The sequence below is a fragment of the Pundamilia nyererei genome, unplaced genomic scaffold (assembly GCF_000239375.1).
Source record: "Pundamilia nyererei isolate P.nyererei 1_Seehausen unplaced genomic scaffold, PunNye1.0 scaffold00327, whole genome shotgun sequence".
In the NCBI taxonomy this organism is placed as follows: Eukaryota; Metazoa; Chordata; class Actinopteri; order Cichliformes; family Cichlidae; genus Pundamilia; species Pundamilia nyererei.
Genome location: NW_005187728.1, coordinates 4620 through 21865, shown reverse-complemented (window position 1 = coordinate 21865; position 17246 = coordinate 4620). Strand labels below are relative to the sequence as shown.

Below are 17246 nucleotides of genomic sequence, written 5' to 3'. Positions count from 1 at the left end.
ACACTGTTATCGAGGACAATAAGCAGAAAAGGGGAGCTAATATTTGTGGGGAAATGAGGAACTAATTCCATGGCCTGGGCCTGCAGAGATTCCAGGGAGAAGATAAGCCCACTGTTATGAATAGGTTATGCCATTGTGGCTCTTTTTTTCCCTTCCTCCCTTTTTTTATTTATTTATTTTTTTAAAACCTTCTTTGGTTATGAAAAACAGGGGAGTGTAGAGATGGAAGCATCGGAGCAGGGGTGGTGGTACACAAATTATCTTCCTTTTTTTGGCTGATAGCATGTACCCTGTTCGCCAATTAAGAAGAGATAATAGGTCTATTTTGCACATGAGTGTGTTTTTATAATCAGGCCCTGATATGCTGTAGATAATTTAATCTGTTCTGTGATGAAACTGGGGGGGAAACAACATAATTTTGTTATTTAGCTAACTGGAGTTTGTCATGGATTTTATGATGTGGTTTTGTTTTGTGTGTTTATAGTTCGTGTGAGATCAGAGAACACAAAAGACTTTTGCGACCACTTTGTCTTCAGATCCCTGCCATCGTTGCCATACTTTAGCTTTAATCATTTCTCTGTTTCTGAGCTAAATTATTATTAATTAATTCATGTATTTTTTTTAACAGAGCGACCGTTGCACCACAGTGAGAAGATTCTTGAGCAGGTGTTGGAGTGGAGCTCCTTGGACTACCCCAGCTCTGCTTTTCTTGTTATAAAGAAGTTTGTAGGTTTCAAACTTCTTGGGGAAGGTAGAGTATGCTGTAGATGTTACAAAAGAAGAAGCAGCTGTTCCATATCTTGTTATCCAGCATTACTATTTCTCAGATCATCGTTATTCCTCAACAGCTCATTTGTTCATTTATTGATGACTGTTTTTTATATTATAATAGTTTAGTTTAAACTCATAATACCCAGCCATGTTGTGCTTTTTTGTGCTTTTACTCCAGGGTAGTACAAGTACAACACTTTTGTTCATAGTATTTGTTCATAAAAGTAATGAAATTGTATGATTAACACAGGGGTAGGCAACTCCAGGCCTGAAGTGCCGGTGTCCTGCAGGTTTTAGATCTCACCCTGGGTCAACACACCTGAATCAAATGATTAGTTCCAGGCCTCTGGAGAACTTCAGCAGTCAGACAGGTGTCCTTTAGTAATTTAGCAATTTGAATCACTGTGTTGGATCAAGGACGCATCTAAAACTTGCAGGACACCAGCACTGGAGGCCTGGAGTTACCTACCCCTGGATTAGCATATCAGGACATGAATGAAGGCTTTGAGATTGGGTGCATACACTCTTTGATGAAGAACAACTCAAAAAGTGTCTTTATTTATTTAAAAAGCCAGAAAACTAAGTCTTACTGCTTTCATAGAAAGTATTTTAGTTATAGCGCTTTGGGGTCCTTAGGGACTAGAAAAAGCGCTATACAAATACAGGCCATTTACCATTTACCATAGTTAAGTATCAGCCATGTGCTGCTATTCAAGTGCACTTGACCATCTCATCATCGGCAAGTGTGAGCATTGAAAGGTAAAACAGAAGTCTTGAAGTTTGCTGGTCTGAAGCAAACAGATGCGTGTTAACAAAATGCTAAGCAGAAACGATCTTAATGAAGCAATTGTTGCTGCCCATCATTCTGGGAAGGGTTATAAAGACATTTCCAACCAGTTTGAAGTCCATCATTCTAGAGTGAGAGATTATTAGATTATTTACAAGTGGAAACATTCAAGGGCTAAATGTCAGACTCTACAGGAGTCAATTAGCTTGTTAAATGTTAAAGTTCATGAAAGAACATTTAGAAAAAGTCTCAACAAGCATGGCCTGTTTTCAGGTTCGGTAGAGGATGCCCCTTTTCTCTTAAAAGAACATGGCAGCATAGTTTAGGTTTATAAAGTTGCATCGAAACAAACCACAAAACTTCTGTTCTTTGGACAAAGTGGAGATGTTTGACCATAATACACAGCACAATACTTGAAGGAAACCAAACACTGCATATCAGCACAAACACCTCATACCAGCTGTGAAGCACGGTGGTGGAGGGGTGATGTAAGGAAATTATTTAAAGCTGTATTTAAATCAATTCAGAGTGTAAGTAAGTATAGCTTGAAGTTAATGCTAACCGTGTTGTTGCTATTAGCCACAATTAATAAGTGGTCTAAACATCAAGCTAAAGCAGTTGATAGGAAATAGTTTGATGAAAATTAAACAGAGTAAAAATGGCAGCTAAAAATAAAGCAATAAAATAAATAAACCATTGCACTAAATAAATGAGTTAACATTTAAAAACAAGTACAATGTATTTAATTACAGTTGATGGCGTTAGAGCTGTAAGTATTATATAAAAGGATATAGGTATATGAAATTACAGTGGACAATAACTACAGGTGGTTAGCTAAGTAATTAAATAGTGATTGATAAAAGTCATGTATATATTTGACTGTATCCCCCAAAATTCAAACTTGTGCGTGGTTATAGATGCAAACATGTTACAGTTTGTTAGCTAAAGTGAATGGATATGTAGTTGGAGCAGGCAGACACAGTAACAGGTAGATGCCCTTCAGTGAGTACAGTTTTAGTTTAGTTTGGACAAAATGTGCAGCTTGTGTGGTGGTAGTATCCAACCAACCCTGCATATATTTTACTGAATTAAAAGCATTCATTAAAAATAAGTACAGGTCAACAGATTTGTGAGCGAACCCAGAACCCCTTGAATTCTCTGTTTTCCAATACAGCGTTTCCCTGTTTCACAACAGATCAGAAGCATTTTCTGAAAGGCGACTATCTGAAGTTCAGTGACGGATGCTCCAAACTGCTGTCGGGGCACAAATTTCAGGACAAGTATGTTGTGCTTCATTCAGAGAAGCTGCTGCTCTACAGGGATATCAAAGTAAGTACACTTTCGCCTTAATCTGCTGTCACATTTACAGCAAACACTCGCCACCATGGAAACACAGTGTCTCCGGCGAACAGAGTGCGCCATTAATCCCGGGGTAATTTAAAAGGTTATGGAGCTGCTCAAGAAAGCCGAAATGTGTTTGAATGGAGCCGATACGACTACGACCGAAACAGACCAAAAATCCAGCCGGTCTGCGCTTCGTCTCCCCGGCAACGTGTTTGTCTCAAGGTTCCAAATTTTCAAATTAAGAAGGAAAATTTTTTTTTAAAAGGGAAAGAATGCGACGCGTGCTTGAGAGACGACCAGCAGGACCGAGCTCCCTAGAGGGCTTTTCCTCTCAGCACATTTCTGCAGAAACATAGGATTCGTAAAGGAGTGTGAAGAAGTGTTAATAATTGATGGGGGTGCAGTAGTTCTGGCAGTAGGCTTGGGTGGTGAGGGGGAAATGGATAAGGTTGGCGCTGTGTGTACGGGGAGGTGTACTTTCACTGAAAGCTTCATTTATTTATTTAATTATTTTAAGGTCGCACCAGAGTAGCTAATTACTGCATAAATGCAGGGGAAATTAGAAGTGTTACTGGAACTTAATTGATATTCCTTGGCCTCTGCAATTACTGCCAGGTCTGTACTTAGTGCAGATTATGCTGGATGAAACACTGAATGTGTGGTGGGTTGTGATGTGTAGGTGTCAGAGGCAAAGCTACAACTTTGATTTCGCTCGCTTTGTTCTCTTTCACTTTGTTCTTTGTCAGTTGGAAGAAGAGGTTTTTGCCGGTAATGATTTGTGTTGCGATTCTGTGGAATGGCACTTGTTGGCATTTTATTGTAGTTTTAATTATTTCAGTAAATTTAATTATTTCTCCCCCTTGAATTTAGATAATTATTCCAAACAATATGCAGTTTTTCCTTTGTACGCCTCCATTCTGGTGACAGCTGGCAGTCGGGAGCATCATGTTTTGGTCCATCCGTCAGTCCATCTGACCATCCGCCCATCGTCTTGAATCCGACATATGTCGAATGCCTAGAGGGGATTCTTAAAATTTGACATAAGCATTCACTTTGGCTTGAGGAAAAACTGATTAGATTACGGTTGTCAAAGGTCAATGTACATGCGACCTCACATTCTGGCCTCACGTCCGTCTCATCCTTTTGAGCGCTTCATCCTGGGAGGACCTGGAGGGAATTTAATCATGTATGGTGCAAGCTTTCTCTTAGACTCAAGCGAACTGATTTGATAGTTCGAGGTCACAGTGACCTCACAAAACACGGTTTGGCCCAGAACTCAAATATTTATACACGAATTATCACAAAGGTTCCTGCTAATATTAGAAAAGAAGGAGGTTTTATATCCAAAATGTCAAAGGTGAGCTCTGCTGTGCCATCGTCTATGTTCTGCAGTAACACTTTCCTGACCATTATTCAACACCATCACTCAGGAACAGTGTTCACCCATTGGCCACTTTATTAGGCACGTCTCGCTGGTACCGACCTGGACTCCTTTTTACCTTCAGGACTGCCTTAAGTCAGAGATTTTGCCCCATGTTGACATGGCATCATCGCACATTTGGTGCATATTTAACATTCATGATGTGAATGTCCTGTTCCACCACATCCCAAAGGTGCTGTGTTGGATTAAGATCTGGTGACTGTGGAGGATGTTTGACCCTACCATGTGACTGTAACATCGACACTTATCAGACCAGGCAACATTTTCCACATTTTATTGTTCAGTGTTAACTGTCACTGGTTGGGTCTTCATGTGCCTCAAGGTTCAATGTGTTGTTTATTCAGAGATGCTCATGTCCATAAAGAGAGGCTATTTGAGCTACTGTTTCCTTCCTATCAGTTCAAAGCTGTCTGGTCATTCTCCTCTGACCTCTGACATCAAGACGTCGTTTTTTCCCCGAGAACTGCCGCTCGTGTTATATTGGTATTTTCTCATTTCCAGACCATTCTCTGTAAACCCTAGAGATGGTTGGGGGGGAAAAATCCCCAGCAGATCAGCAGTGTCTGAAATACTCTGACCAGCATGTGTGGTACCATTGGCTCATTAGATATTTGCATTGACAAGTAGCTGAACAGGTGTACCTATAAAAATGGCCACGAGTGTCTCTGTGTTTGTTGCTGAATGCAGTCTTTGCTGTGCCACCTTACCTGCTCAAAGTGTGTTTGGTTTGGTTTTGCAGAGCGCTAAAGCCGAGAAAACAATCCCACTGAAGGATGTGAAGTGTTACCTGGGCCTGAAGAAGAGGCTCAAACCTCCAACCAAGTAAGCAGCACTCACACATCCTGTATAATAAAACATCCTCCTTAAAATTATACGATTGAGAGAAGGATTTACCCTTTTTTTTTTTTCCTCCTGTACTGGAATAATGTAAACATCCCAATTCGCAGTCTTGTATACACGTCTTGATTTGGTGCATGCTGTTAGTTTTCATCTTCACTGTTGATTAGCGAGTACAGCTGCAGTGGAATTAATGTGAAAGCACTGCTTTTAATACCTGATGCTAGGTTGTTTAAAGCGAGCAATAAACTGGGGAGAAAACACAAATCCACTTTCTTAAAACCACAGGACAAAATGCCTAGAAGCAAAAATTTAAATAGTACACCGTGGGAGATTTTATTTTTTTATGTTTTGGTTCTTTGACGGTTTAAGTGTAATGCATCCGCATCTCTGCTGATAAAATTACAGCTGCAAATGGACAAAACTAATTTGGAATAGCGGAATAGGTTTTAGTCATAACATAGAGTAAAGCATCTTCTGCAGCCTGTATAATTCCAGGAAAATGGATGTTCTGCCTTCCAGCCTGTGGTGAAGTCCTGTGTTGTGCCGCTAATGTGCATTTATTAATTTGCACCATTGTGTAATTGTTCCGCCACCGAAGGGCCTTCATTGCCTCAGAGATTTTACCGAAAAAACACAGGTCGCTTTCTCTCTTCCACCGGTAAAACAACAGTGGCACAAATTCTCTGCTGAATCGCAGACACAACTGCCTGTGTCACCGTGGTCAGGCAACAAATACAAAGCAGATTTTGTGATTTTTCCGAACCCCCCGTGGACATTTTTCTGGCATATTTGCATGCAGGTGAGTCATCTTTACCAAAAACGGATGCTGCATCGTCACAATCACGATCATTCGATCCAGCGTTTTGAGTTTTAATATATTTTTATGTTTATGGTTTATGTTAAAGTTCATTAGCTTCTCTAAGTTCATTTCTATTTTGCCTATGTTGCCCTGTTAAAGTTAGTTTATTCGAATCCCCTTGTGTCTTCACCCCTGTGTTTAAGTCTCCCTCGCCCTTCATGTGTTTCTGCGTCTCATTATGTTTCCTGTTTTATTTTGAAGAGGTCTGGTGTCACATGTTCATTGGGTATTATGTTGACTCTAATCAGCTGTTTCCCCATGTATTTCCACTTCCCCTGATCACCTCCTATGCGCATTTAGTCTGTGCGTTTTCATTTAGTCCTTGTCAAGTCATTTGTTGAGTTCTTGTCATTTTTCCATGCCTCTATGTTTGCAGGTTTTTCCATGTTCAGATTTGTAATCATGTTCAAGGTTTTGTTCTTTGTCTTTTGTGTTTAGCATTTAGTTTTTCCCAGTTCTAGTTAGTTTCCCGTCAGTGTGCATCTGCGTTTTTGTGCCATTTTGTATTTCCAAGCCACAAATAAACGTCTCACATTTTTTAAAATTATAGTTTAATTCCAAGTGTCGGCATTTGAGTCCTCTTCCTCCCTCCACACATGTGTACATTCTTACCAAATCAGTCCTCTTGGAAGTGACGCTGTATTTCCTCTTTCCCTTCCTCGACCCTCAAAGTTTTGCCACCCACCCCTCCCCTAAAATCAGGGATGTCAAACTGATTTTACATCGTGGGTCACATACACCTCACTTTAATCTTAAATGGGACCAGTGAAACTCTCCTTTCTGTCAGTGTAAAGAAGTTTAACTACACATTAGTCTCTGACATATTTTAATATGTGAACAAGGACAATTTCAACAGTACTTCACAGTTTTTCCACATGATAAAGAAATGCTGCTGTAATCTGAAATCTTTCAGTCTTAAATTGTAAGAAGTAAATGTGTAAAATTACAGGACTAAATCCTGGCAGCTCAATGCCCAGATGGTCCTGTTATTATAAAACAGAAAGCTTCTGTTAATTCGTAGAAAATGTCCTTATTTCTGTGGACCGATTGTGAAAAACAATTTAATTGTTTATCTATTACGAGAGGTCTTTGTTAGTATGAAAAGCTGCAACACTTCTAACTAAAAGTAAAAACATTTATGCCTAGCTTTACATTTTCCAAATGCATCCAGTGGGGCCGGATTAGAGTCGTTCCCAGGCCATTTCTGGCCCTCAGGCCTTATGTTTGACATCCATGCCCAAGACCCTCCTGACCCCATCTTATTTTTCACTGTAATGAAATTGATTAAATGTAATTGCGTTTTAACAAATACAAATTATTAAACTCGGTTCCCGCAAGTAGAAAAACATTGCCGCCACTGTTTTACTTTAATGATCCTCTGTTATTGGAATTGATGACACATGCCAGCGCCGCAGCATTTCTTGTTGGTCAAACAAAGAGGACATTTATTCTATATTTCACATCGCGCGATTATAATTCCTCATAATTTTCCCCGTGTCGGACTGTCGAGTCGAACAAAAAAAAAGTGAGAAATGACCCCAGACAACGATTGTCTGCATTACGAAGTCCTTCAGGGCGAGGAAACCCGGATAAGAGAGCAGGAGTGGGAGACGGAGAGATGAGGGAAAAGAGGGACAGATGCAGAAAGATGCAGGCTGGTATCATATACTGTTGAGTGGGCTGTGGGAGAAGTCATACAGCGAATAAAGAAATAAAGACAGAGTGCTGAGGAGAATGGAGAGAGTCGTAGTGAGAGGGTTAGGAAGAGGCAGCGCTCCAGTACCTCATTAGGTTGAGGTCTATTTGTGAGCGGCCTACTGCTGGGCTGGATCTGCTGCCCTCACTCACAGGAGTGGTGCTCCAGGCTGCTGGCTCTCTCCAACCCCTCTCTCTCTCTTCGCTTTGTTCTTCTCCCTACTTTTCTGCTTCTTTTCAGCTGCTGCTGCAAAGGTTTTTGAGGAAAGCCCATTCTCTAGGAAGGTGGTCTTTTCACCTTATGTTACCCCCGTGCAGGTTAATTTACACCGAAGCGCACACGTGTCCGTGTATCGATAGGCTTTTGAGTGCATGGAAATGGTGGCGTGTGGGAAGAGGGTCGTTCCTTTTAGCTAATACCGCAGCTTGGCGCAGTAAACCGTGTTCATGCGATCATCTGTTTTTACCCCCAGCAGATTCGCTCACCGCTCCAGCATGTCAGAAGTTCTGTCTTTTGCAGCCCTCCTAACAAAATATACTTTAAGGCTTATAGGTGAACAGCGTGTGCTCTGTGTATTGTACAGTTTGGCCCAGAGCATATTGATGTCTGCTCATGCATAAACATGTGGGCTGAAACTGCACTAATTAGCTTAATTAATTCCACTGTTTGGCACCCAGTGTTTGCTGGGAACTCTCTTTCCTCTTTGGATGTTCGTGAAAAGGTTTTGACCTTCTACTATCTTTACAGTACTTTCTCAAGTTGTTTAAAGTTGTTTATGTGAAGTGGGATTTTTGAACGTTCACCGTTTCTTTTAGAGAAACTTGTGAACCCTGTTTTTGAATTATACCAGTATGCAGGAAATTGCAAATTTAGACTTGCAGAATCCCAATTTCCAAGTCTGAACTGTCTCTTCCCTCTTTTCACAGCTGGGGCTTCACCATCTGCACTGATAAGCAACAATTGTGAGTAACACACTGACGTTCTATGAGTCGTGGTTGTACGTTTGACCCTTTTCTGCTTTAAACTCTCTCCAAAACAGAAAGAATCTAATAGTTAGAATCACACTTCATTTATTAATTTCATCAGATTTTTTTACATTTTTTTAATACCTGTGATGTGATGCCTGCAAGTTCAGGTGACCCTATAAGCTCCTGAAAGATTTAAGCAAGTGTTCTTCATTCCCTTAATGTCAAAGCATGTCAGCGTTTAAAACCTCGGTGAGGAAATGAAGCATAATTATCCTGATCACAAAAAAGAGACATGAAACGAGTAATGTCCTCTAACTGTTAGCAACTACCAGTAACATTAAGTCAATGTGCTAGCTTCTAGTTCATCTTTTCATAGCTGTCTGTCAAACTCATCTCTGTAAGCAGGTATTAACATGTAGAATCAGTAGACATGGGGCTAGGGATGTTTACCGAAAACCTGGTGTTAAACAGGCTTCAGGTCTTAACTGGGGCATCGATACACTCCAGTGTTATTGGTACTGCTTTCAGTAGTGGAAGAACGTAAGAAAATTAATTCGTTATTGCTACAAAAAACATAATTTTTCACATTTTTATTTGACTAACTTTGACTAGCTTACATGCCAGTAGGTCTTTTAGCAAGTAAAGGAGAAAACGAGCGGTTCTTTGAAACATTCGACAAAGGTCCATCACATTTAGACAAAAAAAGTGCACGTTTGATGTCCTAGAATCGAAAATATGAACATGAAGTAATGATTAAAAGTGAGTTGTTAGTAACCTGATATGGGTGTGTGCTTCAGAAATCCCCAGTTTCAGAGTTTTTGTTGGTGCACTTCCATCCACGAGCTATAAGTTAAGGTTTAGGTACGAGTGATTATTACCCAGTGCTGATTATATGTTGAATTTAAAGCCTTCATTATATGGGGAATATGGATTTTCACATAATCGAGTATTCAGCCAAGCTATAGTCAAAATAATTCAAATATTATATTACAGTCCTGCAGAAGATACAAAATTACAGTGATTGCACATTAATTCAGTGAATTTTATTTGATGTTAATTTTATCTGTGGATGTGGTGAAACACACACTTCTGCTTTAACCTTCATGTTAATTAGTCCCTCACAAAACTTTCTGCTGTAGTTTTATCAGCGTGAATGCAGCAGTTGAATGCCCAGAGTAACGTCCTATATATGTGTGGCCACATGACTTTGTTACAGTGCTGTGAAAAAGTATTTTCTCCATTCCTGATTGTCTTTGTTTTTTGCATATTTGTCACCCTTATTTGTTTCATATCATTAAACATTCGCAAAAGGTAACCAGAGTAAGTACTAAATTCAGTTTTTAAATAAAGAGTTCCGTTTTTAGGGGCAGGGGGTAAGGCCCCATAATACCAACGGAGCTTGTTAAATCGTTAATTTATTGGGATTACGACATTTTTAGGAAAGCTGAGTTCAGTTTCAGTAGCCACACCCACGGCTGACTATTGTCAGACCTGCTGAGGTCAGAGTTCATGATTCATCAATAAGAAAAGCGATTGGGCAAAAATGGCATCCATGGGAGAGAACAAGGAGAAAATCATTGGTGACCAAAAAGAACTCAAAGGCTTGTTTCACATTTACCAAAAAACCCTCTTGATGATCTCAGAGACTTTTGGTAAAATATTCTGTGGACTGATGAGACAAAAGGTGAACTTTTTGGAGGGGCTGAGTCCTGTTACATGTGGAATAAAACTAACACAGCATTTTAGAAAAAAACTCACCATACAGCAGTCAAACATGGTGGTGGTAGTGTGACACGGTCTGGGGCTGCTTTGCTGCTTCAGGACGACTCTGAATGGGTCAAAGAAACATTGACTAGACCGCTCCAAACCTCAAAGTCTGGACTCAAATCAGATTGAGATGCTTTGGCCTGACCTAAAACAGGCCGTTCATGGTCGAAAATCCACCAATGTGACTCAAAGCAATTCTGTAATGATGAGTGGGCCAGAATTCCTCCACAGTGATGTAAAAGACTCAGTGTCAGTTATCACAAACACTTGATTGCAGTTCTTGCACAACCAGTTATTAGGCTTAGGGGGCAATTATGTTTTCACACAAAGGGCCGGGTAGGGTTGGATAACTTTTAACCTTTTAACCTTTTAAAGATGTTTGTGTTTACTCTGGTTATGTTTGTCCAATGTTAAGTTTTGATTGATGATCTGAAACATGTAAGTGTGACAAATATGCAAAAACTGAGAAACCAGTTTTTCACAGTACTGTATGTTTTATTTCTCTTTTAATAATAGCAAACCTGGAGTACAGTGCATGCCAGGTATTACTTTAAACCTTCATACAAGATTATTTCTCACAAAACTAATCGTTGCTGCTTATATAGACTTTATTAATGCAGATTTACAGAATCAAAGGTGCAGCTATGGCGCAGTCTTTTATTTATTTTTTTATTCGGTGATCCCCTCAGAAGAAACTGTGTCCACTGCTGTGACTCACCAAGTCCAGCTACCTGATTAAAATGGGTGTGAAAATAATGAGGTGGAAATCAGCGACTGATGTGACCAAGCTTTCTCCTCCTCAGGCATTTCTGCTGCGACAAGAGGGAGACGCAGGTCAACTGGGTGACAGACATCATCAGGATGAAGGTAAGATGACGCGCAACTAGAGAGGAAGTTAAAACAGGAGCGAGGAATTCTCTCATGCAGACGCTCGATAAGGCAATTTAATGAGTAGACGCTGAAGTGTGCAGCGTAGCTGCAGGACTGCAGGAGAACTATGTGCATCCCTCTTTAAGCCTTTTATTGTGGTGTCGTGAGCCAAAAATATCAGTGAATGTGACATGCACGCTGTGGACATATCCTCCTCCTTTTCTCTTCCATATTTGGATGAAAAATACCCTCAAATACAGACAGAATAAATCATCTTTTTTTTTACAATCCATATCTCAGAACAAGGAGATATGATAAATCATATGTTTTTCTCCCAATCATCCTTTTCCATTGTACGGTGAGGCAGACAAAAATACATAAACAGGGGAGAGAACTGTAAAGTTTTCGAGGTCACTCAGCAATAACATAAATCACTTTATGTGGAAAAGCTGTGAGAATAAGGTCAAGGCGACTGTAACAATCACATTGTGGTACTTAGCCTGCAGATAGAGCTAAGTGTTGTCGCTGTCAGTCGCTGACACAGCACATATGACATAAATAATGCAGGGCAAAGCAAACCAAGGGGAGAACAGCTACGCACGTGTCATAATCCTGTATTAATTTTCACTCTCGCAGTCATTTCTGCCCCCCTCCATGAGAAACGGCGTCTTATTTTCTCATTAGACTCAACACTGGTGTCTATTTTTTGCTCATTTTCAAGTAAAAGACCAAAGTTGAACTTCACACTCGTCCTTAACTGAAAGATCGAAGGAAGATTTGCCAGCTCTGTATTGTATGCTCAGCACATTTCATCTGTATTAGCACTCTGGCTGTCTCCCTTTATGGGAACCCGTCTGCAGCAAAGTGTTGTTTATCACAGGTGCTTACTGTAAAAGCCTTTTAGTGCCTTAGTTTGGGTTAGAAAGTAAAAAGGGCAACACTGTCGGGGAGAGATTGATCTAAAGGGGAAGGCAATTTTTGTCTGTTGTTTCTAAGTGTTTCAAGGTGTTTATTTCAGTGGACTTTCCCCCTCCTCCTCGCTCTTTGCAGAAGCTCTTTGCTCTGCAACAACTAAATCTATAGCAGACCGGAGCCGGCTAAAAATATTAGAATTCTCTTCCCAAATCTGCTAAATATCAGGATTGTCAGCTTCCAACGCCGAGGCTTGAGGGAAGGACGCGGGACTTGTGGGAAGGGCAGAGAGAAAGTGCAGATGAGAAAGTCGACGGAAAGCACTTGTTCTTGATTTCCCTTACCTTACCTGTTAGCGAGCATTGTGCTCCAACAGTTTCCATAGCAACTGGCGATGGAGGACCTCATTCTGAAGCAAGGTAGAATGGGTGATGGCGGGTGTTCGAGAGTTGGGGGAGGGTGTAAAGGTCCAAGGACAGGTCCTGGCATTGATGAAATAAGGATTTGTTTAAGAGAGACGGTTTTACACGTTGGGGGAGGGGGGGGGGGGTCACGGTGATTTAAAAGGGGACATTGTTAAAGAGAAAGTTTAGCTGGAGATCAGAGCGCAGCCAGACAGCTGTACTGGAACAGAGTATCATCATTCTTTGACTTCCCCTCATTATTAAGGATGCTTGTCTCAATCTGACTGAAAACTGAACCGGCACGTAGATATTTTAGACTAAGGAGCAATATCATGCTTTTTATTAATTATTCATACTTTCAAAAACAAATATTGTTGCTGACAGTTCCGTTTCTCTTTTCTTTCCTTCCTTCATTCTCACACAGTCAAGGGCAGACATCCAGTTTTTAGTGCGTCTTGGAGTCATCATTAGTCTATTCATTCATGTTATTCCTCATCTACTCCATTTTACTGCACAGGTCTCATACATGCAGAGCTGGACCTTACAGAGCATACAAAGACAATAAATGAAAATAATGTTGTTTTAAATGATATATAACCTGTTTTCATGATGTCTGCCTTGTGCCTTTAGTATGGTTCTGACCTTCATGCATCCACCAACTCAAAAGAAATGGCAGATCACAAATCGACCAGAGGTGGAGCTCTAACCGAAGGGAGCAAGGTGCTGCCTCAGAACCTCAACTCTAGCAAACAGGTGAGGAACTCAATGTTTTTTTTACCCCTCAGCCATAAAAGGCTGATGGGGGGTATTGTTGTGGTTGGCAGCGCGGCTTTGTGAACACAAGAATGAGGGAATGTAGGATTTTCAAATTGATACCAAAGGTGCATCTACTAAAAAACTCAGATGACTTCAAATCTCTGTAACATCGACCTCAAGGTCCTCTGACCCTGATCCCAAGGTCAGAGGTCATGTTTTCTGAAAATCTTGTGAATGTAATAACTCACAAAAGAAGTTACGTTGGATTTTCACATTTATACCATAGGTGTATCTACTAGGAGGCTGAGAACTGATGTTTTTTTCTTTATAGCTCTTATTTGCTGCCATGGTTAGGTTGGAAAGTAATCGATCAATATTAATATTAGTATTATTATTAGTTTTTCAAGAGTTTCAAAATATGACTATGTTTGCCATCAGACCATGCTTCCATTTTTCTTTTACTGCTTAGTTCATGGTCACAGGTAGTCTGGAGCTCACACCACCTGCCACAGAGCAGAAGACACACAATCTCATATCCTTGTGTTGGTGTTGCTCCTACATCAGAGTAAAAATATTAGTCCAGGATCAGTATTCCTGCAGACCAGTCACCATACACCTAATAACACCACATCCCTAAGATATCAGATTAACATGATTGGTCAGTTGTCATGTTCATCCTGGACCAACATTATTATGATGATACAGAAACAACACCAACACGGGCCTATCTGATAGACTGTGAAAAACTTTAGTTTTATTTAGCTTTAGCTTTTTATTTAGCTTTAGTTTTATTCTTGTCATCATGCATCATGCTATGAGTTATTATAAGATTGAAGAGTCTGTGATTTCACTACATCTATATCTGCCATGTTTACCTATAGACAACCGAAAGGAGGGTTTCTCTTGGAGCTCTTGGAGATGGAGAATGGAGGCCCGCCAAGGATCCTAGTCCCCACTTCAAGTCCAACACCATAGGTGCTCCAAAGTCCAGTACCATGGGTGCTCCAAAATCCAACCCCATAGCTGTTCCAAAGTCCAACACCATAGGTGCTCCAAAGTCCAACGAACCATTCAAACCCCCAGCAATCCCAAGCAGAAGAACTTCAGTGGATGTTTGCCTGCCTCTACGGCTCCCGTCACCATCTTCTTCCAGACACATGCAACCCATGCCTTTGCCTGTTCTCCCTCAAAGCGGCTGTAAGACGGTCAATAAAAGACCTGCTCTGGGTGGGGAAGCTATACTCCCTCCAAATCTGCTGAATGAACTCAACTCTGTCCTGAACAAGACTGGTCGCACTAACAAGAACAATGACTGACAGGAGGAGACATGAGGGGGAAATTACATAAAGTATCATGATCATTTCATTCATTCATTCATTTATTTGTTCATTTTCAGGCACAACAAATACCTATATTGAACATAAAATGCACAAAACAAAAAACAAAAATTGCCTGAAAAAGGAGTGGGACGAAGAAAACTTATTAAATCCCACCCCTATACTCACTCATCAACATTTCTGAAAGACTACACAGTATTAATGAAAAGAGAACAAGTTGCTTTCATGAGCGATGATCACAGTTTGACCTGAGCTTTTGAACTTGTATATATATGGAGATGGTGATGCACATGGGTATGTGCAAAACAGGTGCAGGAGACTGCAAAGGTCACGCAAACCTCAGCTGGCCATGGCGCTGACCCAAGCACTACAAATTAAGATTTATATACCACTGTTTGAAAGCTAGAGAAAGTTACGTAAATATGTTCCGCTATCAAACTCAGAAGTTTCTGGAAACATTTCCAAATGCTTATGCAATGTCTTTTTTTCCAGCTAAAGCCTTGCCAAAGAATTTGCAACTATACTTTTACTTTTACAGGCAGGAGCCTGCTGCTACCTTACAGCGGCCATTCCCAAAGTCAATAGTGCTGCGGGCCACTTAAAAAATAGAAAATCCCATAATACCAACCAATAATAAATCTTTCTCTAATCAAAATACAAGTGAAAGTAATATATTTTTTGGATAAATTTATTTTTTAAAAAAACAAAACAAAACAGCAAAGGCTGCTAATTCTACGCAGTCATATGCAAAGTTTTTTGGACAATGTGTGTAATGAGTAATATCACAAATTAGCCACCTCCTCTTACCAGTTGTAATTCAGTTTTATAGAAATAAATACTACAGTTACATATTTATATAAATGTAATGTCAAAGCTAAATGTTCGTTATTATTGCTCCCCACCTGCAGCACCATGGCAGTCCACCAGGGGGCTCCAGGGAATCGTGGCCTTACAGGACAACATTACTCCTAGATATGTACAGCACTGCCAATACAATCATACATGTTGGTGCACAAAAAGCTGATTTGGTGTGCACAAGTCGGTAATGGTTTTAAATAGAAGTACGATACAATATTAGCTGGCTGTGGCACACAGGCCAAAGTGTTAGGTACCTTTATTTATTTGTAGTTGCTTTTATGGTTCTAGCAGTTTTTGTACCACTGTAACTGTTACAACTGTAACCGAACTGTAGCCCCACTGGCAGTGTTTTTGAAGCCTAAGATTATGTGCCATGCCATTTTTAAACTTTGCAGGGGGCCGCCACCAAATGTCAAATTAATGTACAGCATAAAAATATAAATAAATGTGCTAAAACATTTAGTGAAGTTGCACATTCATGTTTAGCGTTTTCATAGACATTAAGTGGTTAATTTGTTCTTGGACTGATCCTGGACTAACATTTTGCTAGCTTGTTTCTATGGGTTATCTTTTTTTCTGATATTTTAAGAAGAAAAAAGGCCTGAAAACAGAAAATATCAGCATGATGATGCAAGAGATCATAATCTCATGACCACATTCAAAACAGAATCAATTTTTAGCAATAACATATAGGTGATTCAAATAGAATACAATAAATATAAATGAGAGGTGATTCAAATGCTAACCAAAATAAATAAAAGCGCACTAATGGAACTGAACATGCAGATAATAGAACTGAAGTTGGTTTGTATTAATCACTGATTATCAGAAAGATGGATCCATCTGTGGAGGAAGTGGTTGAAAGCATCTTTAGTGTGTTCTGATGTGTCTTTAGGTTATACCAGCTGACTGCTTCTTAAAGATCTGTGTGTCCTCCTGGGTATAAATTCGTCTAGGGATTGTCTGAATTGTATGTATGCCTGAGATTATTGAGTGACCTATAAACAAGTAGCAGCTCTCTCAATGTCTTCACTGGGAGTCAGTGTAAACATCAGTATTGTGCTCAGTTCTCTTGATTCTTGTTACAGCTCTTGCAGCAGCTTTCTGACAGAGCTGTAGATATCTAAAGATATTTTAGGGAGACTGGAGAAAATCCCTCTAAAGCATATTGATTTGGTTATCAATATGATGTTGCTTGGCCCTAAATCGCCAAAATATGTAACTTGGACTTTTGTCTTTGCAGTCAAAGTGAGAAAAATACAATAATTTATGTCATTAACTAACTCTGACTCTCATTTAAGTTTATGGGTCTATAGTGCTTATGGGTGCTGAAAGACCCGAGTATTTTTAGTGCACCTTAAATAGCTTAAAAAAACAACAACAACTACAAAAACTATGTGACATCGTGTGTTATCCAGCTGGAAGCATCCACCAAATGATGGGTACACTGTGGTCATAAACAGGTGGACAAGGTCAGCAACAATGCTCAGGTAGGCTGTGGTGTTTAAATGATGCTAAGTTGGTGCTAAGGGTCCCAAAATACCCCTCACACCACTACATTACCTGAACATGGCCTGAACTGTTGATACAAGGCAGAATGGATACATGCTTTCATGTTGTTTACACCACCCTCTGA

At 40.1% G+C, this 17246-nt stretch overlaps 1 protein-coding gene across 2 annotated transcripts in view; it reads left to right on the top strand.

Annotated features, from left to right (window-relative positions):
* The window catches only part of arap2 (ArfGAP with RhoGAP domain, ankyrin repeat and PH domain 2), a 165837-nt gene extending 151032 nt beyond the window's left edge, over positions 1–14805 (top strand). For both annotated transcript variants that reach the window (XM_005751799.2, XM_013915588.1), the window contains exons 27-33: positions 629–751; positions 2754–2887; positions 5083–5165; positions 8665–8700; positions 11277–11340; positions 13290–13412; positions 14297–14805. In XM_005751799.2, coding sequence (XP_005751856.2) covers positions 629–751; positions 2754–2887; positions 5083–5165; positions 8665–8700; positions 11277–11340; positions 13290–13412; positions 14297–14731 — 998 coding nt within the window. In that variant the 3' untranslated portion in view covers positions 14732–14805. The remainder of the gene's footprint in view (positions 1–628; positions 752–2753; positions 2888–5082; positions 5166–8664; positions 8701–11276; positions 11341–13289; positions 13413–14296) is intronic.
* The last annotated feature ends 2441 nt before the right edge of the window (positions 14806–17246 follow it).